At 41.9% G+C, this 27,798-nt stretch overlaps 1 protein-coding gene across 1 annotated transcript in view; it reads right to left on the bottom strand.

Annotated features, from left to right (window-relative positions):
- LOC115083419 (zinc transporter 2-like) overlaps positions 1 to 26,271 on the bottom strand; it is a 106,792-nt gene extending 80,521 nt beyond the window's left edge. Inside the window, exon 1 of the mRNA XM_029587224.1 lies at positions 26,210 to 26,271. Within this exon, the coding sequence (XP_029443084.1) occupies positions 26,210 to 26,271 (62 nt within the window). The remainder of the gene's footprint in view (positions 1 to 26,209) is intronic.
- Positions 26,272 to 27,798: the final 1,527 nt, after the last annotated feature.

Genomic DNA, 27,798 nt, shown 5'->3' with positions numbered 1-27,798 from the left:
TTACTACTGGGGTACCATTCGACCAATTACCCAAAGAACAGCAGTTACATGCTTGGTTTACAGATGGTTCGGCTAGAATGAAGGGAACCGAGCGATTATGGAAGGCTGTAGTGTATAATCCCCATACAAACGAAGTAAGTCAGGAGGAAGGGAAAGGCAAATCTAGCCAGTTTGCGGAACTTTATGCCATATGGATGGCTTTACAAAAAGGGGAAACGGATTGCCACATTTATACTGACAGTTGGGCAGTCATGAAAGGAATGACTCAGTGGATGCCAAAATGGCATAAAGATCAATGGAAGATACATCACCGCCCGGTATGGGGCACTGACATTTGGCAAAAAATCTGGGCTGAGTGTCACAAAAAGCATGTTACAGTGTTCCATGTAGACGCACATGTGAAAGATGTTTCTTTATCTAATCTGTACAATTCCATTGCAGATAAACACGCAAAAATCTGAGCCAGTGTCACGACCACAAATGAGCAGGGGCTATGGAAATGGGCACACGAAAAAAGTGGCCACTTGGGGGCTGAAGCTACTCACAGGTGGGCCCAAGCCAGAGGGATACCAGGATCCCTCCCTGATTTTCAAAACATACTCACACAATGTGAATATTGTCAGTTAACACATCCAAGGTCACCACAAGCTATTGAGCAGGGGCATATCCATCGTGGTTTAAGTCCTGCCACTATTTGGCAAATAGATTTTGTAGGCCCTCTACGAAAATGTGGAGGAGATGTATATTTATGTACGGCAGTAGATACATTTAGTGGAATCATGATGGCTGTGCCTGCACCAGAGGCTAATCAGAAAGCTACGTTAAAACTTTTAAATGAAATGAGTAGGTATTATGGAATACCAAAACAAGTTCAGAGCGATAGAGGGACTCACTTTACTGGTAACTTAGTGCAGCAATATGCTAGAGACAACTACATTGAATGGATCTTTCACATTCCTCCAAGCCTCCAAGTTCCATTCCTCCAAGCCTCCAAGTTCACCCTCCTTGTTGAATGTAACTTTGCCACTTCCGTTCATATGTTTATTTCTGTTTCAGTTTTTTACCCTGTTCGATGTAAACCGATCTGATATGGTCATTACCATGAAGGTCGGTATAGAAAAGTGTTAAATAAATAAATAAATTCCATATTATCCACAAGCTGCCGGCCTTATTGAGCGTATGAATGGGTTATTAAAAAATATGTTACGCTCTTTTACAAAATCTGCCACCATGAAGGGGTGGAAATCTGTATTGTCCACAGCTCTACAGCTGCTAAATAGTAGACCTTTAAAAAAGGACAGAAAGACTCCTTTCCAGAAGTTATATAATCAGGAACCCGCTTCTACTCAGATCCGAAATATCATTTGCTGGGCCACGGCTTCGGGAAACGTTGAATTGCCCCGCCAAAATAGTTATGAAGCTGCGGGATATGATGTAACCAATCCCACCTAGTGATACCTCCCCATGAATCTTTATTGTATGATTTACAGATTGGGTGCAGCATCCCTAAGCAACATTTCAGATGGCTGTGTATTCGATCTAGTTGGGCAAAACAAGGCATAGCTGTATTGGGGGGACTCATTGATTCTGACTACTGTGGTCCCATATATGTACTGTATCAGAACTTGACGATTAAAGACATTTACGTTCCTGCCCAAACCCAAATGGTACAATTGATTATTATTCCCTATGTAACAGACCAAATGGTATGGGGAATTCCCAATTCCACTCCCCGAGGACAAGGTGCCTTTGGAAGCACCTCCAATCCAAGTAAACTACATCCAGGAGCTAAAATATGGATCTTCACACCTCATAGAGAACGTAGGAAAGGTGAAATTTTAGCTGTTGGCAAAGATGCAGTACTGACTGTTCTACCAGAAGGAGATGAACATTGGATACAGGTACCCATTATCCGATGTAAACTAAGGGAATAACTAACGATGGGTTCTCTCGCTACAGGTTGGCTTGCACCTCCCGTTTATGGCGATCAACCTCTTTGCCATCATTGGTATGGTGCACACCCTATATCAGCCTGTAGAAGTAACCTCTGGACGGGGGACTATCAAGTGGAAGAACAGCACCTCCTCTCGGATGCAGGATTTACATCACTTCCTTTCCCAGTCTATCTTCCTTAAAGAGGAAGTGTGCTAATACAAGTTTTGCATACTAACAATTGGATACGGACCACCAATAATCACACTATTGACAATACAATATGTACCCCTACACTAATGGGATTGGCTTGCCCTTTAATGTATTCCACATTACCCGATGATTGCTCGTTGCAGCAACCTTTGGCACACTGTAGTCTTCTAATATTACCTGATAATGTAACTGGTTTCATAATTCCATTCCCTGAAACTGTATGTGTATATAATTTGACTTTTACAGGATGCCTGTATAATGTTACTTGGTTTACTTTTGGTTCTCGACAATATTATTTACCACCAATGGACATCGCTGATGCGCAATTTGGGGTAAAATTGGACTTATCATTCTTTAAGACACCATTGTTGGATTTGACTAAACTGCAAAAGGTATTGAATACCTCAGATTCATTGAAACAGACCCTGAGACATGTGGACATTGCTGTAACTGGTGCCCTGCTTCGAGCGGACTTTGCCAAGGAACGCCTACTACATTTACAACAACAATTGATAAAAGACACCTCTCATTCTTGGTGGGATGTGTTTTTTGGTCGTTCCTCTACTGCCACAATGACTCTGAATTGGATTTTTCATCCTATCCTTATTGTAATGTGTGTATGCCTCCTGTGCCTAGTGTGTATTTGTTAGCTTACCTATCGAGTGCATAAAATAGCACGTCAAAGTAAACATACCACTACAGTGGCTTCGTATGCAGTGGTGCCTGCATTGGAGAATGATTGATCAAGGGTGGAGTGTAGGATAAACATGTTCTTGTTAAACAGGTTGTGCAGCTCAGCTTTCTGGCTCCCTGTCAGGAATAAGGCGGTCTGATCAACCGCCTACATGCCAGGGACAGGATGAAGCCGACTGGGCAGTAGCAACTGTTGATACATAACATGGGGGATAGTGATCAATCATTTCTCTCTCGCATGCACACTTGTTTACGGCACGGTATAAAAGAGCAGGACTTTCCAGTGTCCGGTGGGAGTAGGAGATATTGCCTCTATAGACATATAGAGGCAATATAGACATATAGAGTGCTGGACACTGAAAACCCCCTTCTCGCCTTTGCTGACCTGACGACTCCTCGATACAAGGCTGATGACACGAAGGCTGCTGGATGGCATATGCAATCATGTGGTATGTAAATAACTTTCTGTAAATAACGTATATTACCATGATGTCACATTAATAAATGATGTCATAGATATTGTGTCAGAGTACCTTACTCTCTCATTCTCAACACTACCCTTAACAGAAACATGGGGGTAACCTGCATGGAGCGGCAGTTACTACCATGGGAAGCTTGCTGGGCAGACTAGATGGACCATTTTGGCTTTTTCTGCCGTCATTACTATATGTAAAATAGGATTAGAAAGGTTAACGCTACTGCAGAGCATAACATAAGTAAACAAACAAAAGATTGAAAGCACAGTTACATAGAATTTCAGTTAGTTGCGCGTATGGAACAACTCAATCTTACAGATGCATTTGCATTTTGCACAAACAATTATAGAGCTTAAAACTGCACCAATAGCTGGTCACATGATTGTAGCTATCCAACCAATCAGCGGGAGCATGGACCAATCAAAGCATATAAACAAATAGAAAAAGACATGCCTCTTACAAAAAGCTGGGTGGAGAAAGCTTACATGCTGCTGTAATTATACAGCTCAGTGGTGACAGAAAATCAATAGGAGAGAAAAAAACAAAAAGGAGAAGACCTAAGTGAAAGAAATACAGATCACTAAAACTGTCCAATCAGACCACATGACAAAAAAGGGGGCGGGTTCTTGACACAAATAAGCACAGCAGCATGTAAGCTTTCTCCGCCCACATTTCTGCTTATTTACTAAAAGTGTCCAATCAGAGCACATGACAAAAAAAGAGGGCGGGTTCTTGCCAAATATAAGCACAGCAGCAGGCAAACGTTCTCCGCCCACATTTCTGCTTATTTACTAAAACATCCAATCAGAGCACATGACAAAAAGAGGGGGCGGGTTCTTGCCAAGTATAAGCACAGCAGCAGGTAAACGTTCTCCGCCCACATTTCTGCTTATTTACTAAAACAGTCCAATCAGAGCACATGACAAAAAAAGGGGGCGGGTTCTTGCCAAATATAAGCACAGCAGCAGGTAAACGTTCTCCGCCCACATTTCTGTTTATTTACTAAAACATTCCAATCAGACCACATGACAAAAAAAGGGGGCGGGTTCTTGCCAAGTATAAGCACAGCAGCAGGTAAACGTTCTCCACCCACATTTCTGTTTATTTACTAAAACAGTCCAATCAGAGCACATGACAAAAAAAGGGGGCGGGTTCTTGCCAAGTATAAGCACAGCAGCAGGTAAACGTTCTCCACCCACATTTCTGTTTATTTACTAAAACAGTCCAATCAGACCACATGACAAAAAAAGGGGGCGGGTTCTTGACACATATAAGCACAGCAGCAGGTAAGCTTTCTCCGCCCACATTTCTGTTTATTTACTAAAACAGTCCAATCAGAGCACATGCCAAATATAAGCACAGCAGCACGTAAACTTTCTCCGCCCAGATTTCTGTTTATTTACATTCTTGGACTGGTCCAGGCTCCTGCTGATTGATTGGGTAGTTCTGGCCATGTGACAAGTTATTGGTGTGTTTTTATCTTTATAATTGCTTTGTGTAAATGCATCTGTAAGAATTGAGTTATGCCATGCATGCCACTAACTGAAAGGGCATGTAATTGTGTATTCTCTGTTTTGTTTGTTTACTTGTATTATGTCCCACAGTAGCTCTAACCTTTCTAATTTGTCTCATTTTCTTATGTAGAGGTGTGATAAAGGATATTACATACTAGGGATGTGAATCGTTTTTCTGACGATTGAAAATATTGTACGATATTTTCAAAGTCGTCATAAATCGGGGGCTCCTACCATGTTACAGGGGCCGGCCAATGGCATGGATACCCTGTCACAGGGTAAGGGCAAAGGGCCATCGGCGCCATTTTTATTAATGGCAGCCAATGGCCCGAGAGCGGGAGATCACTCCCGGGACCCCCACTGGACCACCAGGTACTTTAAAAAAGTTTTGGGGGGTCGGGAGGGTGGGGGAAGCTAAGGGATCTGTATTAAAGGGTCGGGTGGGTTTTTTGTTTATTGGCTCGGGCGCAGCCGATAAAAAAAAACCTGATCAGACCGCACGAAAAAAAATTTCATGATGTGAATTGGAACCGGAATCGGAACCGATTCCGGTTCCGATTCATACCTCTAATACATACCCTTATGTAGTTAACCTTCGTTAAATTGATAGGTTCCTTCACATATATTTCTAAGTATATTTCTTGTGTAGAGGTGTGATAAAGGATATTACATACCCTTATGTACTTAATCTTCTTTAAATTGATAGGTTCCTTCACATATATTTCTAAGTATATTTCTTGTGTAGAGGTGTGATAAAGGATATTACATACCCTTATGTACTTAAGCTTCGTTAAATTGATAGGTTCCTTCACATATTTTTCTAAGCATATTTTTTGTGTAGAGGTGTGATAAAGGATATTACATACCCTTATGTACTTAATCTTCTTTAAATTGATAGGTTCCTTCACATATATTTCTAAGTATATTTCTTGTGTAGAGGTGTGATAAAGGATATTACATACCCTTATGTACTTAATCTTCTTTAAATTGATAGGTTCCTTCACATATATTTCTAAGTATATTTCTTATGTAGAGGTGTGATAAAGGATATTGCATACCCTTATGTACTTAAGTGTTAGAACTGCTGTCTTTGTTGGAGCTTCCTTTGAATAAAACAAAAGAGTTTTGTTATTTGAAACAGCTTGACTCTTTGACTACATCCTTTATTTATTTAGAATGAGAACACAATAATGATAAATATATGAAGGTTTGTTAAGATTAAGTTCTAAGTCTTGGGTCATAGGAAATATTAGCACATAGGAGGGTTAGTGAAGACACATCGGAGTCTGTATAGCAGAAAGAGCAGACATGTGCTTCATAATTTCTAGTTCCAGAGACAAGAGGATTTCATAGATTATTTGCAGTTTAAGGATTTTTAATTCACGAACATGAAGCAAATTTTATATTTTAAATCCAAAAAATGCAGTTCACAAGATATACATCATAAACAGTCTTTGGACCCTCAACATGGAACCATGTTTCATGCAGAGCTGTTTTGGGGAGGACTCATATCTTATTCAAAATTGTGAGGGCTTATTACTTTTGAGAGGGGACAAATGAGGCTCTTATTTAAAATTTGAAATAAATACTAAATATTAAGGGGCGGATTTTAAAACCCCTGCGCACCGGTGCGCCTATTTTGCATAGGCCGCCGGTGCGCGTAAAGCCCCGGGACGCGCGTAAGTCCCGGAGCTTTCGAAACGGGGAGGGAGGGGGCGTGTCTGGGGGCGTTCCCGAAATGACGCGACGTTTCGGGGGTGGGCCCGGGGCGTGGTCCGGAGGCCTCGACCACGCCCCCAGGCCGACGCCAAATTTTATATTTTAAATCCAAAAAATGCAGTTCACAAGATATACATCATAAACAGTCTTTGGACCCTCAACATGGAACCATGTTTCATGCAGAGCTGTTTTGGGGAGGACTCATATCTTATTCAAAATTGTGAGGGCTTATTACTTTTGAGAGGGGACAAATGAGGCTCTTATTTAAAATTTGAAATAAATACTAAATATTAAGGGGCGGATTTTAAAACCCCTGCGCACCGGTGCGCCTATTTTGCATAGGCCGCCGGTGCGCGTAAAGCCCCGGGACGCGCGTAAGTCCCGGAGCTTTCGAAACGGGGAGGGAGGGGGCGTGTCTGGGGGCGTTCCCCGAAATGACGCGACGTTTCGGGGGTGGGCCCGGGGCGTGGCGTCGGCCTGGGGGCGTGGTCGAGGCCTCCGGACCACGCCCCGGGACCAGAGGACGGAGCGGGGCTGCCGGTGACGCGCGCAAAGTTAAGGGGGGGGGTTTAGATAGGGCCGGGTGGGGGGGTGGGTTAGGTAGGGGAAGGGAGGGGAAGGTGGGGGGAGGGCGAAGAAAAGTTCTCTCCGAGGCCGCTCCGAAATCGGAGCGGCCTCGGAGGGAACAGGCAGGCCGCGCTGGGCTCGGCGCGCGCAGGTTGCACAAATGTGCACCCCCTTGCGCGCGCCGACCCTGGATTTTATAAGATACGCGCGGCTACGCGCGTATCTTATAAAATCTGGTGTACTTTTGTTTGTGCCGGTGGCGCGAACAAAAGTACCGGCACACGTATTGTTTTAAAATCCGCCCCTTAATGTTAATAGCCTTTGCTGTCCTGCTCTTGAAAGCAATAAGTTTTTAAGATTGTAAATAAAATACTCATTTGTCTGCTCTTGAAAGCAATACGTTTTTTTAAGATTGTAAATAAGATACTCATTTGTCCGCTCTTGAAAGCAATAAGTTTTTAAGATTGTAAATAAGATACTCATTTGTCCGCTCTTGAAAGGAATACGTTTTTAAGATTGTAAATAAGATACTCATTTGTCCGCTCTTGAAAGTAATACGTTTTTAAGATTGTAAATAAGATACTCATTTGTCCACTCTTGAAAGCAATAAGTTTTTAAGATTGTAAATAAAATACTCATTTGTCCGCTCTTGAAAGTAATAAGTTTTTAAGATTGTAAATAAGATACTCATTTGTCCGCTCTTGAAAGCAATAAGTTTTTAAGATTGTAAATAAGATACTCATTTGTCCGCTCTTGAAAGCAATAAGTTTTTAAGATTGTAAATAAGATACTCATTTGTCCGCTCTTGAAAGCAATAAGTTTTTAAGATTGTAAATAAGATACTCATTTGTCCGCTCTTGAAAGCAATAAGTTTTTAAGATTGTAAATAAGATACTCATTTGTCCGCTCTTGAAAGCAATAAGTTTTTAAGATTGTAAATAAAATACTCATTTGTCCGCTCTTGAAAGTAATAAGTTTTTAAGATTGTAAATAAGATACTCATTTGTCCGCTCTTGAAAGCAATAAGTTTTTAAGATTGTAAATAAGATACTCATTTGTCCGCTCTTGAAAGCAATAAGTTTTTAAGATTGTAAATAAAATACTCATTTGTCTGCTCTTGAAAGTAATAAGTTTTTAAGATTGTAAATAAGATACTCATTTGTTCGCTCTTGAAAGTAATATGCCGTCATTATTATGAATAAGATATATGTCTCCCTGATGCAGCTCTGTGGAAACATGGATTTATGTTGGGAGATGGAAGATTCTTGATGATGTTTATTTTGTAAACAGTATTTTTGGATTTAAAATATCAAATATGCTTCATGTTTATGAATTAAAAATTCTTGAACTGAAAGTATTCTATGAAGTCCCCTTGTCTCTGGAACTAGAAATTACAAAGCACGTTTCTCTTATTTTGTTATCATAGGAAATAATAACATTAAGAATCATTAGCAGTTTTGATGCTTTGAATTATAAATGATCCTTTCTAGAGAGGAGGGGCAGAAAATGGCCAATTGTCTGTCCATGATATGTATCATTCATTTACTTAAATGGAAATGTGTTTCCATATAACACTGTACGTTTAATATGAGAGAAGGAAGAAAAACTCTTTTAGATTAAATGAATTATGGAAATGTAAACAATTATTGAAGAGAAGTTAGATCTGAAAATAAACTTTGTACACAAATGTTTCTGTGCCTCTGAGATGGCTGCACATATCAGGATTTTCAGAATAATTAAATGCTTACAAATCAACACTTCATTTTCATATAAATATATTTAGATAATTATTACTATTTTTTCTACTTGTGAAGAATATACAAAACATCACATGTAATCTGTTTTAAAAGCTGTTTCAAATCAATTCTGATATTTGTTTTTATGACTGGGTAAAAATATACATAACATTTCTTGGACTCTATGATGGCAACTTTAAAAACAAGCAGACACGCACGCACACATGTGCATATGGGCACACACGCGAACATACACTGGAATTTTAAATCATGTGAACATTTACACACAAATGATTTAAAACACACCTACCGCATGTATGAGTGCTCCTGATATTAAATGGTTACTTGAGCAAATGTAAATTGCCTATCTTCCTTAAGAATTTGTTGACTTTAATTAATGCAAGGAAGTGGTCACATGAAGGACATTCCCAAATTTATCCATTAGTCCATCTCAAGGTCATCTTGACTTCTCTGGTTCTTTGGCCTTTACCCCCCCCCCCCCCCCCCCCCACAATTGATCAAGACCCCGCACCCTAAGCAGAGATTTCTGAAGACTTACACCTCATCAGGAGCAGAAGTAAACCCATGTGGCTAACTGTCCACCATGTGCTGTGGCAGCAGGTTTTAAAATACGGAGTTGTACACAGAACTGTCGGCCCCGCCCCAGAATTGCTCATGCCCCATGCATATACACATGTAATTTGTGGCTTTAAAAATATGCATTGCTCTTGTGCAGCCGAGATACTCACGTATTTGTGCTTTATAGCATGAGCAATACTTTTAAAATTCACCCCTATTAGCATAATGTTTTCTAGCAAAATGAAAGGAATTTATTGAAGAATACAAGCTGGTGAAAAAGAAAGATAGGAGACAGAGAAAGGGGGTAAATACTTTTTTTTTTTGCTCACAAAGCACAGAGAAGGACAGATACAATAAGATAGGAGAATTCTCATCTCTGTGCAACAAGGTTTCTGTTTTTTTCAGAGTTTACAGGAAGAAAAACAAGACTTCCAAAGACAATTACTCATGTATTACCTAAAACTCTTAAAGTTATTTTAATCTCTGACAAAAACAGATGAAACAAACATGCACTCTCAGGACTTCCTTACTAGCACTAAAGAGATACCTTACACCAATATCTCGCACATCCCAGGGACTTCCACTCTGAGGATAACAATAATGTGCCAAAGCTCTCACAATTAACTGTTTGCTCTGTTCAGTTACCAGGAAAAGCCAGGAGTGGACTGGAGTCCCCTTTAATCCTAAATACCAGAGAAACACACTCCAAGCATTTGGTGGCAGATGCCACAACTAAACCAACTACAAAGCAAGATAAACACAAAGACCAAATAGCCTACAATTAAGCAAAACCTAAGCCAAAATCAAACACAATTTCTCTTTCCTGCTGGTATGTTGAAAAGTTATGGCCAAATCAAATGGGATCTCAGACATGGAGGAAGGGGAAGAACAGGAAGCTTGCCTGGATGGGAAGCAAGGCAAGGGACAAGCCTATGTTTTCGTCACCCATGATCAAGAATATACTCTAAGAGGTTGATATTCAGAACCACTTAGCTGGATTAGCCATGTTACTGCTGCTTGGGTGGGAAATGGGCATTTTGGGGAGGAACTACTTATCTGGTTAACTTAGCCAGGTAAGTAGTGATATTTGGACTTATCCGGTTAAGTTAACTAGATTGGTTAGACCTGTTTAATAGCACATCTAAAGTTAGACTGATAAGACTTATCTGGCTAATTAGCAGCTGTGCTGCTGAATATCCCTTGTAAGTTAACCACATAAGTCTTATTCAGATAACTTACCTAAATATTGATCTTTGAATATCTATCTCTTAGATTGTATTCATCCACCCCATCTACCCTCTTCCCTTGGAAACCCGGCCTACTAAACCCTACCACCCACTACCCCCTATCCCCAACCCCCACCTCACACTTCCTACCTCCTTCCCTCTATTCATCCCTTATCTCCATCACCCCTACAGCTCTTCCCCTATTCTGTTTCCCAAACCCCACCCAGCTTCCTATTTCCCACTAAATACTTACCCCACAGAGATAGGAAGCTCTTTGATTAAATTGTTGTTGGAGGCTGTGCCAGGCCGGGCTCAGCATCCTGTTGTCTTGTTGGACCCACCCAGATTGGGAACAATCCATGTTGCATCTTCACCACCAGGGACACCATTTCTTTTCCTTGTGGAAGGTAGAGTCAGTGTGGAGCCCCTTAGGCCAAAATGTACCTTCGCTTCCTACATCTATTCATGACTTCAGCCAAACTCAAGGGGCCTACTTTTAATTGTGAGTGGCTTAACTTCTCCAGGGTTACCTTTCTCCAGCCTTTCTGTGGTATCAGTTAAAAGTTCCCAAGAGACCCACAATTCCCTCTGAAACATGTCACCGTGCAACATTGAAATGGTAAAATTGGGCTGCCTTACCTAGAGGAGAGGCCATATTGGAATGATGCAGAAGCATGTGTGCATGCGTATTAAAACATATGTGTATATGCAAGTTCACATACAGACTAATATTTGCACTTATTGTGAAAGTAGCACATATGTTTGGGGACATGGATATGTTTATTTTAGAATTTGCACATAAGAACATAAGAAATTGCCATGCTGGGTCAGACCAAGGGTCCATCAAGCCCAGCATCCTGTTTCCAACAGAGGCCAAACCAGGCCACAAGAACCTGGCAATTACCCAAACACCAAGAAGATTCCATGCTACTGATGCAATTAATGATATAGTAAAAAGCCTTACTAGATGATACGAATGAATAAACTGCAGAGAAAACACGTATTCATCAAAAATAATACTATATATTATTTTGTTTTATGGGACCATCATATAAACCCCAACTGTTGATATCTTTTAGAGCATTAATTGTGCTCCATTAATAGCTCACAGGGGTGCAGTTTTAATCATAAGTCCAATTTTTTGAGGGTTTTTAAAAGCATTTCAAAAAGATTTTTTTAAAAAAGTACACTACTTCCCTTAGTCATGGAAATGAATTCATGCCCCGCACGGTACCATGTTTTGCTAAGCTGCTGCTTCAGGGGCTGGAATCAAGGTGTTTCAGAGTCCACAAATATTCTCTTTTCTTTTTAGTCCCGTAATTATTTTTCTGTAACACAATAAATGCATATTTCAATGTCTCAAAAAATATAACAAAAAATGGTAATGGGAAAGCAACTTACTTGAGTAAACGCGACTGCTGATTTCTTCAAAAGCGCATTCTTACCCGTCACACACTCGGTGTTTTCATAGGGTTTAGAAATAAAACGGAAATACTCCTTATCTCTCAAGACGGTAACTACGCCAGGCCAAACGCAAACCAAATAAATCAACCATCCTTGTCTGCCCAAGTGAGAAACCTAGGAGTCATCATGGACGATCAACTAAACCTAAAGAGATTCGTCAATAACACTGCTAAGGAGGGCTTTTTTAAATTACAAGTCCTTAAACGTCTCAGACCACTACTGCACTTCCAAGACTACCGATCAGTACTCCAAGCAATCATTTTCGCTAAAATCGATTACTGCAATTCGTTGCTAATCGGCATTCCAGCTATCACCCTCAAACCCCTTCAAATGCTGCAGAACGCCGCAGCCAGGATACTGACTAAGACTAACAGGAGAGATCATATCACCCCCATTTTGAGGGACCTACATTGGCTCCCAATAAAGTACAGAATCTTATTCAAAACACTATCAATCATTCACAAAAGCCTTCACAAGGGCATTCCTCTTGAACTCAACTCTCCACTTCAATTTCATCTTCCAACTAGACCAACAAGAACAGCTTACAAAAACACTCTCAGAACAACACACGTCAAAACTTCACTAAGCAAACGGGCACTGTCTTCCGCAGGACCATCAATTTGGAACTCCCTTCCTTCTCTGCTCCGGTCAGAACATTGCCCAATCAATTTCAAAAAGAGACTAAAAACCTGGCTATTCGAACAAGCGTTCCTATCAGGGCAATAAAATACATCAACACCTACTCACTAGCAAATAGTCTACCTAAAGACCCTCAAACCAAGCTTAAAATATAAAACATCACTATAAGATAATTTTCAGTTTTTTTCTCCATCCTCCCTTATGCACTAAGGGGCGGATTTTCAGAGCCCTGCTCGCGTAAATCCGCCCAAAACCGGGCGGATTTACGCGAGCAGGGCCCTGCGCGCCGGTAAGCCTATTTTACATAGGCCTACCGGCGCGCGCAGAGCCCCGGGACTCGCGTAAGTCCCGGGGTTTTCGGAGGGGGCGGGTCGAGGGGCGGGTCCGAATCGCGCGGCGTTTTCGGGGCGTGTCGGGAGCGTTCCGGGGGCGGGCCCGGGGGCGTGGCTACGGCCCGGGGCGGCCCGGGGCGGCCCGGGGCATGGCCGCGCCCTCCGGACCCGCCCCCAAATCGCGTCCCGGCGCGCTAGCGGCCCGCTGGCGCGCGGGGATTTACGTCTCCCTCCGGGAGGCGTAAATCCCCCAACAAAGGTAAGGGGGGGGTTTAGACAGGGCCGGGCGGGTGGGTTAGGGAGGGGAAGGGAGGGGAAGGTGAGGGGAGGGCAAAGGAAAGTTCCCTCCGAGGCCGCTCCGATTTCGGAGCGGCCTTGGAGGGAACGGGGGTAGGCAGCGCGGCTCGGCGCGCGCCGGCTATACAAAATCGATAGCCTTGCGCGCGCCGATCCAGGATTTTAGTGGATACGCGCGGCTCCGCGCGTATCTACTAAAATCCAGCGTACTTTTGTTTGCGCCTGGAGCGCAAACAAAAGTAGGCTATTCGCGCGCCTTTTAAAATCCGCCCCTAAGGGGGTCATTTTCAAAGGAGTTACGCATGTAAATGTGACATACTATCGTAGTAATTTTCAAAAGCTATTTACTCGAGTAAAGTGCACTTACTTGAGTAAATCCTATGGACAATTCAGTGGCATATATTGTAGCAATTTTGAAAAGCCCACTTACTTGAGTAAAGTGTATTTACTCGAGCAAAAACCAGTTTTGCTCGAGTAAATGCGTTTTAAAATCTACCCCTAAGTTATTATACCCATGTTAATCTACCCTAAGTTATTATACCCATGTTAATTTACCCATGTACTAAGTTATCTTACCCATGTATTCTGTTTTCCAATTTTAATACCCTGTTTTATGTAACTTGCATTCCTTCATGCTTGTCGTTTTCAGTTACAATGTAAACTGAGATGATATGCAAATTCTGCATGAATCCCGGTATATAAAAATGTTAAATAAATAAATAAATAAATATAAATAAATAAATAAAGCCAATTTTTAAACTTATTGCGTAATGACGTAAATTCTACTGTTCCAGATGGGGAAAATTTAAAGGGCTGCCAGAAACTACCTGACAGAGAACTGACGTGTTGACGTAAGCATGGTCATTATGTTCACAGAATTGTTGAAGAGGCGTTTACAAGCGTACCTGAAAGAAAACTAAATTAGGAACACTCATAGCAATCATTCAATGGGCATTTAGAAATTTTTGGAAACAAACTCAGCGGAATGCCATCCACTCAGTTTCTTTATTGAGTCCACAAGGGGTCACGGTACGAAGCTTAAATATCCATTTTTGCTCTTGCTGAAAGAGACGGGTAGCTCTGTCACCACCGCGCCAATGAGGCAACACCTTCTCCAAGATTGTCCACTTACAATCTGTAATTTGATGGTCAAATTGCAAAAAATGTTCGACTAAAGGGGCCTCCATCTTCCGTGTTTTCAAGCGTGATTTATGTTCTGTCATTCGGCTCAAAAACTTCGCTGTGTCATCCCTACATAGAGGAGTTTATAAGGACATACTATGCAATATACCACGTAGTCCGTTTTACATGTAAACTCTGAGGGAGGTACAGTTTTATGTCCATGGAACAAATTGTCAGCATCCAGAAATTTTTGTTGACATAAAGCACAATCACATACACAGGGTTTCGATGTTTCTTGAGCTGGAACATAATTACTAGACCGAACCACTTGATCTCGAATATTTTGGGCTCGAGAATATGTCTCACATACAATGGGAATGCACGTTGAGTTTTTCTCAAGACCATTTGAATGAAGCCCTCAAGGGAGCAGCTTTGTTTTCTGACAATCTGCGTGAAGAATTGGCTCCTAGTTGGTCTTAGATGGTGGCCTTACAGAAGTGGTTGGTTCGCACTGAATTACAACATTAATTGACTATTTGAAGCACAAACGTATACCCAGCGGCCTACGTATAGTAAAAGAACCTAAATTTATACTGAAGTTCCTGAGTTCTTCGAGAAATGGTCCTTTATTTTAAACAAATGCTCGATGGACCTTATGCTTTTAATTGTTGAACAAGCACAGAAAATCTTAGAGGAATTACACATCAAGGCACAGGAGATGATGGATGTTCTTAAAAAGGATACGGTCCTTGATACATTCGATACTAGCCTCCAGGAGTTCCAAAAAACAATGGATAAATTTAAAGCAGAGGTTAAGAACATAAGAACATAAGAAAATGCCATACTGGGTCAGACCAAGGGTCCATCAAGCCCAGCATCCTGTTTCCAACAGTGGCCAATCCAGGCCATAAGAACCTGGCAAGTACCCAAAAACTAAGTCCATTCCATGTAACCATTGCTAATGGCAGTGGCTATTCTCTAAGTGAACTTAATAGCAGGTAATGGACTTCTCCTCCAAGAACTTATCCAATCCTTTTTTAAACACAGCTATACTAACTGCACTAACCACATTCGCTGGCAACAAATTCCAGAGTTTAATTGTACGTTGAGTAAAAAAGAACTTTCTCCGATTAGTTTTAAATGTGCCCCATGCTAACTTCATGGAGTGCCCCCTAGTCTTTCTACTATCCGAAAGAGTAAATAACCGATTCACATCTACCCGTTCTAGACCTCTCATGATTTTAAACACCTCTATCATATCCCCCCTCAGTCGTCTCTTCTCCAAGCTGAAACGTCCTAACCTCTTTAGTCTTTCCTCATAGGGGAGCTGTTCCATTCCCCTTATCATTTTGGTAGCCCTTCTCTGAACCTTCTCATTCGCAATTATATCTTTTTTGAGATGCGGCGACCAGAATTGTACACAGTATTCAAGGTGCGGTCTCACCATGGAGCGATTCAGAGGCATTATGACATTTTCCGTTTTATTCACCATTCCTTTTCTAATAATTCCCAACATTCTGTTTGCTTTTTTGACTGCCGCAGCACACTGCACCGACGATTTCAGTGTGTTATCCACTATGACACCTAGATCTCTTTCTTGGGTTGTAGCACCTAATATGGAACCCAACATTGTGTAATTATAGCACGGGTTATTTTTCCCTATATGCATCACCTTGCACTTATCCACATTAAATTTCATCTGCCATTTGGATGCCCAATTTTCCAGTCTCACAAGGTCTTCCTGCAATTTATCACAATCTGCTTGTGATTTAACTACTCTGAACAATTTTGTGTCATCTGCAAATTTGATTATCTCACTCGTCGTATTTCTTTCCAAATCATTTATAAATATATTGAACAGTAAGGGTCCCAATACAGATCCCTGAGGCACTCCACTGTCCACTCCCTTCCACTGAGAAAATTGCCCATTTAATCCTACTCTCTGTTTCCTGTCTTTTAGCCAGTTTGCAATCCACGAAAGGACATCGCCACCTATCCCATGACTTTTTACTTTTCCTAGAAGCCTCTCATGAGGAACTTTGTCAAACGCCTTCTGAAAATCCAAGTATACTATATCTACCGGTTCACCCTTATCCACATGTTTATTAACTCCTTCAAAAAAGTGAAGCAGATTTGTGAGGCAAGACTTGCCCTGGGTAAAGCCATGCTGACTTTGTTCCATTAAACCATGTCTTTCTATATGTTCTGTGATTTTGATGTTTAGGTTTAGGTTTAGGTTAAAACGATAACGTTCACTAAATTTAGAAGGGATGAGGCCGATTATAAAAAGGGGCAATCTATTCTTGGTTAATTCCTAAGAATCCACAAGGGGGAAAACATGTGACATTCAATTTGTCAGATAGTTCATCAGGAAGCGATGAAGAACTGCCGTCCGGGGACTACTATCGTTCAACGAGGAGAGGATACGGATCTTGCAACAGAAGACAGGGGGGGGGGGGGGGTGTGCAAAATCAACCATCCTCAGAGTGGAAGAAACCCAAGATGAGATCACAATACCAGTCGGATTATTCCAATGAATGGGAGAAACCAAAAACGAGGTCCCAACATCAACTAGATTATCCTCCACCATAAGCCAATCTTCCAAACAAACAAATTCAATGTCCAAGACAGCTGTCTTTAATATTTCGGGACTCCCTTTGTCAGAGCAAGAAGAAGAGATTCTCAACAAAGGGCTCAATTTTGTTCCCACATCTAAGCACGATCCTTTCCTGTTTCGGTGTAATTTTTTTCAGTTTATTCAGCAACTCCATTGTGCAGCTTTTATTGACAGTATGCCTGAACATATGAATAAACATACACAAGAGGTGTCATTAGTTAAAAACAAATCTACATGGTGTCCACCAGTTTCTGGTGATTCAGCAATTGTTACTTTTCAAAAACTGGTTTTGTGAGACATGGAAGTGCTGGAAAATAAAAAACAACATGTCTATTACAATTTATCTTGTGAAGAATCTTCTACCCTACAAAAAATGAGCCAACGAAGAGACATTGTAATCAAACCGGCCGATAAGGGTGGCGCGGTTTTTGTCCTCAGCGAATCTCAATATTCACAAGAAATCTCTCGTCAACTCTCAAATGCCCAATTTTACCAAACCATTCCTGAAGATCCCACATTATTGATTATGGAAGAGGTGGCACAGCTGGCTAAAGAAGGGTTTGAGGAAGGATTCTTAACCAAGGCTGAACATGGTTTTCTGACTAAGAAACATCCACGAGTACCAGTGCTATATACAATACTCAAAATCCACAAATCCTTGGATAACCCACCGGGACGTCCGATAGTCTCGGCGAATGATTTGGTATTGCAACCAGTCTCGATTCTGCTGGATAAAATTCTGCATCCTCTGATTCCATTGGCACCATCGTTTATTAAAGATTCCTCCACCATGATCCAGTTTCTTTATTCTTTGAAAATAGACCCGAATTCAATTCTTGTCACTTTGGATACACAGTCTCTGTATACCATCATTCCGCAAAATGAAGCTCTACTAGCGGTAAAGAAGGTCTTATTAAAAAGGCCACCCCACAACGCATTCCTACTGAATACATCTTAAAATTGTTGACGCTAGCATTGAGCAAGAATTATTTTGCATATAATGGCCAATTTTTTTAATCAAATTTGTGGCACCGCAATGGGTGCCGCAATGGCCCCCGATGTGGCAAATATATTCGTAGAGGATTTTGAGGAAACACATTTACGTAACACCTCGTGGTCATCTCAGCTTGTTTGCTGGAAGTGCTATATAGACGATGTGTTCGTCATATGGCAAGGCTCAATTTCTAGCCTACTTGATTTTTTTTCAATGGTTAAACACACTATCAACATGTCTCCAGTTTACAATTGTCTATCATACATCTGAGATTGTCTTTTTAGACATATTGATTAGTAAACATCATAATTTGTTGAAAACTAGTATTTTTCGCAAACCCAAAGAACGCAATAATTTATTGCGCTTCGATAGTGCACATCCAACAACATTCAAAAGAAATTTGCCAGTTAGCCAATTTTTTCGACTCAGGCGCTTGTGCACTGACAGACAGGAATACAAAGATCGTGCCAGGGATATGGCGGCCCGTTTTTTGGATAGGGGCTATCCACCTTCCTGTGTCCGCAATGCATATCGTAGAGCGTTATACAATAATTGAGAAAATCTCTTTTTGAAATCAGTGTCTGAGGACTCGGATCATCATACAATGGTTATGAGACATTCACCATTAGCAGCCGCTGCAAGCAATATTATTCGTAAACATTGGCGGTCTTTACAAGATGTCCATCCAATCTTTTCATCTCCTCAACTCATTGCATATTCTCGAGTCCAAAATATTCGAGATCAAGTGGTTCGGTCTAGTAATTATGTTCCAGCTCAAGAAACATCGAAACCCTGTGTATGTGATTGTGCTTTATGTCAACAAAAACGTCTGGATGCTGACAATTTGTTCCATGGACATAAAACTGTACCTCCCTCAGAGTTTACATATAAAATGCTCTATGTGGTATACTGCATAAGCATAGTATGTCCTTGTAAACTCCTCTATGTAGGGATGACACAGTGAAGTTTTCGAGTCTGAATGACAGAACATAAATCACATTTGAAAACACGGAAGATGGAGGCCCCTTTAGTCGAACATTTTTTGCAATTTGACCATCAAATTACAGATTGTAAGTGGACAATCTTGGAGAAGGTGTTGCCTCATTGGCGCGGTGGTGACAGAGCTACCCGTCTCTTTCAGCAAGAGCAAAAATGGATATTTAAGCTTCGTACCGTGACCCCTTGTGGACTCAATAAAGAAAATGAGTGGATGGCATTTCACTGAGTTCGTTTCAAAAATTTCTAAATGCCCATTGAGTGATTGCTATGAGTGTTCCTGATTTAGTTTTCTTTCAGGTACGCTTGTAAACGCCTCTTCAACAATTCTGTGAACGTAATGACCATGCTTACGTCAACACGTCAGTTCTCTGTCAGGTAGTTTCTGGCAGTCCTTTAAATTTTCCCCTCTGGAGCAGTAGAATTTATGTCATCATGCAACGTCATTACGCAATAAGTTTAAAAACTGGCTTTCTAAATCCTATGAAAACACCGAGTGTGTGACGGGTAAGAATGCGCTTTTGAAGTAATCAGCAGTCGCGTTTACTCAAGTAAGTTGCTTTCCCATTACCATTCTTTGTTTTATTTTTTGAGACATTGAAATATGCATTTATTGTGTTACAGAAAAATAATTATGGGACTGAAAAGAGAATATTTGTGGACTCTGAAACACCTTGATTCCAGCCCCTGAAGCAGCAGCTTTGCAAAACATGGTACCGTGTTGGGCATGAATTAATTTCCATGACAAAGGGAAGTAGTGTACTTTTTTAAAAAAATCTTTTTGAAATGCTTTAAAAAAACCCTCAAAAAATTGGACCTATGATTAAAACTGCACCCCTGTGAGCTATCGATGGAGCACAATTAATGCTCTAAAAGATATCAACAGTTGGGGTTTATATGATGGTCCCATAAAACAAAATAATATATAGTATTATTTTTGATGAATACGTGTTTTCTCTGCACTGATACAATTAATAGCAGTGGCTATTCCCTAACTAAACTTGATTAATAGCCGTTAATGGACTTCTCCTCCAAAACTTATCTAAACCTTTTTTGAACCCAGCTACACTAACTGCACTAACCACATCCTCTGGCAACAAATTCCAGAGCTTAATTGTGCGTTGAGTGAAAAAGATTTTTTTCCGATTAGTCTTAAATGTGCTACTTGCTAACTTCATGGAATGCCCCCTAGTCCTTCTATTATTTGAAAGTGTAAATAACCGATTCACATCTACTCATTCAAGACCGCTCATGATTTTAAAGACCTCTATCATATCCCCCCTCAGCCGTCTCTTCTTCAAGCTGAACAACCCTAACCTCTTCAGCCTTTCCTCATAGGGGAGCTGCTCCATTGCCCTTCTCTGTACAGTTGATTCTAGGGATGTGCAGAGCAAAAGTTTATGTTCATAAGTCCATAAGTCGAAAGGGGGTCCCATTTGCGGTCAATATGGTCATATGGAGAATTCCATAAGTTGTCTATGTCCATACGTGCAAATAAATATTTAAACCCCTCACCCTCCTTAATCCCCCCCCCCCCTCAAGACTTACCAAAACTCCCTGGTGGTAGAGCAGGGAGTCAGGACGCCATTTCTGACCTCCTTTGCGAGGAGCACGTGACGTCGGCGTCATGTCGGAGTGACGCGGCGTCACGTGATTCCCCGCGCGATCGCTCTGGGATCCTTGTTGCACCCAAAAGGAACTTTTGGCCAGCTTGGGGGGGCCGCGCGTATCCGCTATAATCCTGGATCGGCGCGCGCAAGGCTATGAATTCTGTATAGCCGGCGCGCGCCGAGCCGCGCAGCCTACCCCCATTCCCTCCGAGGCCGCTCCAAAATCGGAGCGGCCTCGGAGGGAACTTCCTTTTGCCCTCCCCTCACCTTCCCCTCCCTTCCCCTACCTAACCCACCCACCCGGCCCTGTCTAAGCCCCCCCCTTACCTTTGTCGGGGGATTTACGCCTCCCGGTGAGCCATAGGCGCCGGTGAGCCTATGTAAAATAGGCTCACCGGCGCGCAGGGCCCTGCTCGCCTAAATCCACCCGGATTTGGGCGGATTTAGGCGAGCAGGGCTCTTAAAATCCGCCCCTAAGTGTGAAACCTAAAGAGAGTCAAAGTAATCCACCATTGACAGGAGAAATAATTGTATGACTGTACAAAAGTCATCTCATGACAAAATTGGAGGAGAACTAGCCTAGTGGTTAGAGCAGTGGGTTGGAGACCAGGGTTTGAGTCCCACTGTCGCTCTGTGTGACCTTGGGCAAGTCACTTTACCCTCCATTGCCTCAGGCACAAAACTTAGATTGTAAGCCCTCTGGGGATAGGGAAATACCTACAGTACCTGAATGTAAACTGATGTGATATCTCAGATCAAATGTTGGTATATAAAATGTATCTTTAATGCCTAAACAATGTGAGCCTCTAAAGTGCTGTTTTTATGAATGTTCTCAGCTGTGATTTCAAAGACAAATGTGAATCTATTAGAAATCCCAAATCGCTTACATTTATGGAGAAATGAAGTGATGCCCCCTCAATTTGCAAGGTAGACAAAATATCGGGCATTGGCGAGCCACATCCATAAAGCCTCAGATTTGAAAAAGTTTAAATCAAGTTATTACATCTCAGCCATCTGTGCCTTTGAGGTTTTGAAGCCACTGTGCTGTTCACCATTCTCCACACCTTATGCCTTGGGGCTTAAATGCCATTTTGCATTTTGTCATACTCCACGCTCTACCTTTTGGGTTTTGTACAATAGTGCACTGCATATATCCTGCACATATGTAGTTATAGCACTATGATGCACTATGATCATTGAACTTGCCAGAGAATCATCCAGCACAGATGACATCATTCCTGGAAGGATGGAACTAAGTTTGTTATTCTAACTGATAAGAAGAGGCCTGTGGCCTATAGTAAGAGCAAGCTGCTGTACACATGTTAAAATATATATTGATTGGTTATTAAAGGTAATGGGTGTGGATTATGCAGATGTCTGATAGTAGCAGATTCAGAAACCTATATAAACTGATGCACACGTGAAGAACACTGAGCAGATTTTAAACAGACTTTGTACACCTTTGTTTGTACCCTTTTTTCTCTGTATTTTTCTGCTCCTAGAGGAATTCTCCGTCTTCCTCTATTTAATTATCTGTATTAATAAACCTCTCTCTTTATTACCGTCTGAAGCTGGTATTCATTCTGTAATTAGATAGAGGGGAAGCCCCTCTTTTAACAGTTTTTATTTATTTGTTTATTCCACCTTCATCAGAACAAATACTGCTGCTATAGTCTGTCCCTTGGGATTTTGATGCCACTTTACAGTTTTCCATACCCCTCTCTCTACGCTTTGGGAGTTTGATGCCATTCCGCTGTTTTCCATATGCCACATTTTAAATCTCGGGTGTTCATGCCATTGTTTGTGCTGTTTTCACCCTCTTTCAGGACCATGGGGCTATTCATGCCACTCTTTGTACAGCTATGAATCTATTTTAGTGCATTGGGGTCTTTGTTTCACTATTGTTGGTGCCATTTTTTGCTGTATAGGTGCCTTTAGGTCAGGGCCAGCACAAGGATTAGGCATGACTAGGTGTTTCACTAGATTGTGGGAATTGGGCAGGGCACTATAGGGGGACGCAAGGATGCCATTTTTTAAATGCAGGATGGAGGCATGAGAGAGATTGCGACTTGCGAGCAGTTCATCACGCAGGAGACAAGGAGGTAGTTGAGATCAGGAGTAAAAGATATGCGATTTTGGGGTTTCATAGAGAGAGAGAGAGAGAAACATGTGGCTCTGTGATGTCATCACCCAGGGCGGCTGGAAACTCTCTCACCAGTGCTGCTTGCGGTGCATATGTCACTATTGTTGGAACCCTTTGCATCTCTCTAGGTGCCTTATGGTCTTCATATCACTTTTGTTGGAACCCTTTGCATCTCTCTAGGTGCCTTATGGTCTTCAGATCACTTTTGTTGGAACCCTTTGCATCTCTCTAGGTGCCTTATGGTCTTCAGATCACTATTGTTGGAACCCTTTGCATCTCTCTAGGTGCCTTATGGTCTTCAGATCACTATTGTTGGAACCCTTTGCATCTCTCTAGGTGCCTTATGGTCTTCAGATCACGTTTGTTGGAACCCTTTGCATCTCTCTAGGTGCCTTATGGTCTTCAGATCACTTTTGTTGGAACCCTTTGCATCTCTCTAGGTGCCTTATGGACTTCAGATCACTATTGTTGGAACCCTTTGCATCTCTCTAGGTGCCTTATGGTCTTCAGATCACTTTTGTTGGAAGCCTTTGCATTTCTCTAGGTGCCTTATGGTCTTCAGATCACTTTTGTTGGAACCATTTGCATCTCTCTAGGTGCCTTATGGTCTTCAGATCACTTTTGTTGGAAGCCTTTGCATCTCTCTAGGTGCCTTATGGTCTTCAGATCACTTTTGTTGGTGCCCTTTGCCACACATTTGGAACTTTGCAGTGTTCTTGCCACTATGGGTGGATGTTTTGTCCCTCTCATGGTACTTTGACATTTTCATTTTATTTATTTATTTATTTCGGATTTTTATATACCGGCATTCAAGACCGCAGTCACATCATGCTGGTTCACATCAAACAGGGGTGCATAGTAAAACATTAACTATAACAATGGTGCGGAGAAAGGCAGTTACATTTAACAGGGTGACTAGAACTTGGCGAAGAAGGAAGAGAAAGGACAGGTTATTAATTCAAAAAAAGGCTAACGATAGTGGATGGAGTTGAGGGATGGCATTGAGGTGTTAAATCATTTGGAGTCCGGGAATGCTTGTAAGAATATCCAGGTCTTTAGTCTTTTTTTGAAGGTTGAGATGCATGGTTCCAGTCTGAGATTAGGGGGGATGGAATTCCATAACGGTGGACTAGCTGTAGAGAACGCCCGATCTCTTAGCGTGCTGTGCCTGGTGGATTTGGACGGCAGTACCTGTAGCGATCCCTTGTATGCATCTCTTGTCGGTCTTGACGATTTATGTAGTCGGAGAGGGATCTGTAGGTCAATGGGAGCCAGTAGGTGGATGTTTTTGTATGTGGTAAGAATGGCCTTGTATATTATTCTAAAGTGGATAGGTAACCAGTGGAGGCTCTTTAGGATGGGGGTTATGTGATCCCTTCTCCTGGTATTTGTCAGTATTCGAGCAGCTGCATTTTGCACCATCTGAAGCGGTTTGGTGTAAGAAGCAGGAAGGCCAAGTAGGATGGTGTTACAATAGTCTAATTTTGAGAATAGGATTGCTTGCAGAATGGTTCTGAAGTCTTGGGCGTGGAAAAGAGGTCTAGTTCTTTTCAGCACTTGTAGTTGGTAGAAACAGTCTTTGGTGGTTTTGTTGATAGTGGCTTTGAAATTCAGGCGATTATCAATTAGGACTCCTAGGTCTCTCACTTGTGTGATTGTTGGCGTGGCTTGCTGTGTAGGGGTGATGGTGCTGTTCTCTGGGGCGATGAGCAGGAGTTAAGTTTTGCAGGAATTTAGTACCAGGTTTAGGCTGGTGAGAAGGAGTTTAATTTTTTGGAGGCATGTATCCCAGTAAGCCAGAGTTTTAGCGAAGGAATCCTTGATGGGGATCAGAACCTGGATATCATCCGCGTAGAGGAAATGTTTGAGGTTGAGGTCGGTGAGAAGTTGGCATAACGGTAGAAGATATATGTTAAATAAAGTAGGCGACAGGGAGGACCCCTGTGGGACTCCAACTGATGAGGGGTGTTGTGAAGATTCTTTGTTCATGCCCATGGTTTTGCTGCTTTGATTCTCTATTGTTGCCTTGGCATTCCTTTTGCCTCTTTTGGTCCTTCCTTCCCTTTCTTATGGTGCCTTGGGCTGTTCATGCCTCTCATGGTGTCTTCCTCTTTCTGCAATCTCTTGTAGTTTATGAATGCGAACCTTTTCTCCCTTACCTTTTCAGCTACTTCTTTAGAAACCATAAAAGTCTTTTTTCCTCTTCCCTTTAATTACTTTCCTAACAAAAGGATTAGTTGCCCTTATGATATCTCCTTTTAGTTTTCCCAACTGCTTGTCTGCTTCCCTTAGATTTTTCCACCCAGCTAAGGACTCCTTGAGCTGCTCCCTTGTTTTGAGAAAGTTAGTTTTCCTGAAGTCTAGGACTCTAACCTTAGAATGAGCCTTTATCTCTTGCATCATAATACTGAACCACACCATCCAGTGATCACTGCTTCCTAGATGATCATCCACTACAACATCAGAAATGCTGTCCCCGATGGTAAGCACCTGTCCAGTATCACCTCCTCCTGTGTGGGCTCTGTTACCAGTTGACAGAACAGTTCTCTTTGCAAAGAATCCAGAATCTCTCTGCTTTTAGAAGACACAAGTTGGGAAGTCTCAATCAACATCTGGAAGATTTAAATTATCTAGCAGCAAATCCTCCCATTTCACAGCAATCCTGGGAATATCCTCCATTAAATCTCTGTCCATCTCCTCTGTCTATGATGGAGGTCTGTATATTACAACAATTTAAATAGAAGTTCCATTCCCTCTTTCCAGATTAACCCACAGTGCCACCTCCTTACCTTGTAAGCCCAGCAATGATTTTGCTTTAATACTCTTCTTTATATATAATCCATGCCTCCTCCTTTCCCTCCTACCCAGCCCTTCCTGATTAGATTGTAGCTGGGTATAACTATATTCCAGCCATTGTTTTCCATGTATCAGGTCTCCATGACAGCTACTATATATAAATCAGCTTCTTCCATGATTGCATCTAGATCTGGAACTTTATTCCCCATACTATGAGCATTAGGGTACATAACTTTCCAAATATTGCCTTTTTTTCCCATATTTCCTATTTCTACATGAGCATTGAATGTTTTACTTACCTTGGTGTTTTGTTCATCCATCTGTGTTGAATGATGCTGTGCCCCTTCTTCAATAAGTGGATCCCATCTCTGCTCAGCAATCCTTGAAACATTATCCCATGATTAGGAAGTTAAAATGCTCATGTCAATACCATCTACACAGCCATTCATTTTATACCAGAATGCAAGCTTCCTTGCCTAGCTTGCATTCTGCCTCTGAGAGGATTGAGGAGAATACCAACTATGCATCTATTTGCTTTACTCACTTTCCCAGAGCCATGAAGTCACTTTTGATATGATCCGAGTGGTACCTCATAGTATCATTCATGCCAACATGAACGAGTATCATCGGATAATGGTCAGTAGGCTTGAGGATTCTTGACAATCTCTCTGTAATGTTTTGGTTTTTGGACCCCAACAGACAGAACATGTCCCAGGACAAAATGTCTTGTCACCAGATGGATGCCTCGGTGCCCCTCAAAAGTGAGTCATCATCAACCACTAACCTCCACCTCCTAGGGGCAGTAGTTAATGTGACCGCAGCTTTGGGATTTGCATATCCTGGTTCCTATTCATCATGGGATGACATCTCCTCATCCTCATCCAGGGCTGCACATTGGCTCTTTAATTCAAAGGATGTGGTTAGTGCAGTTAGTGTAGCTGGGTTTAAAATAATTTTGGATAAATTCTTTGGAGAAGAAGTCCATTACCTGTTATTAAGTGACTTAGAAAATAGCCACTGCTATTACTAGCATCAGTAGCATGGGATAGCTTAGTTTTTGGGTACTTGCCAGGTTCTTATGGCCTGGATTGGCCACTGTTAGAAAGAGGATGCTGAGCTCAATGGTCCCTTGGTCTGACCCAGTATGGCATGTTCTTATGTTCTAATGGAAATTGAAGCCATGGTATAGGGTCTAGTAGCCATAGACATCTGGGTCCAGCTGTCATTTCATGGACCAGTTTCACCTTCCACTCTGCTTGAGTTCTCCATCTTAGATGCCTTGATAAAAGTAAGTCCAAAGTATGATTGGCTTTATGAGTTAGCACGAGTCCACCTCAAAACAATCCAGACATTATCAAATAAATTGACAAAGGAGCAGCTGTGGTTGTCAAGAATAGATTGGACTACATATGAGACAACTCTTCAGCACAACATTTTACAAGCCCTTGCCCTCTGACCCTACTGTAGAATACTAGAATGAACTACACAATCTCCTGAAGGGATTCCCTACTGGAATATGCCAACAGATTTACCTGGCCACACTCCAGAATCTCAACTAGGTGCTTTCAATCTAATACCCAAAATACACAAACCAGGGAGCCCTGGATGCCCCATTGTCTCCAGCATCAACACCATCACAGTAGGAGTATCTGGCTACATGGACTCCATCCTCAGACTCTATGCTACCATCACTTCCAGCTACCTTTGCAATGCCACATATTTTCTGAGGAAATTCTAGGGATGTGAATCGTTTTAGGACGATTAAAATTATCGTCCGATAATTTTAATATCGTCTTAAACCGTTATGGAACACAATACAATACAGATTCTAACGATTTATCGTTATAAATCGTTAGAATCGTGAGCCGGCACATTAAAACCCCCTAAAACCCACCCCCGACCCTTTAAATTAAATCCCCCACCCTCCCGAACCCCCCCCAAATAACTTAAATAACCTGCGGGTCCAGCGGCGGTCCGGAACGGCAGCGGTCCGGAACGGGCTCCTGCTCCTGAATCTTGTCGTCTTCAGCCGGCGCCATTTTCCAAAATGGCGCCGAAAAATGGCGGCGGCCATAGACGAAAAAGATTGGACGGCAGGAGGTCCTTCCGGACCCCCGCTGGACTTTTGGCAAG

The sequence above is a fragment of the Rhinatrema bivittatum genome, chromosome 2, assembly GCF_901001135.1.
Source record: "Rhinatrema bivittatum chromosome 2, aRhiBiv1.1, whole genome shotgun sequence".
NCBI classification, from domain to species: Eukaryota; Metazoa; Chordata; class Amphibia; order Gymnophiona; family Rhinatrematidae; genus Rhinatrema; species Rhinatrema bivittatum.
This window is presented reverse-complemented; position numbering and strand designations above follow the sequence as displayed.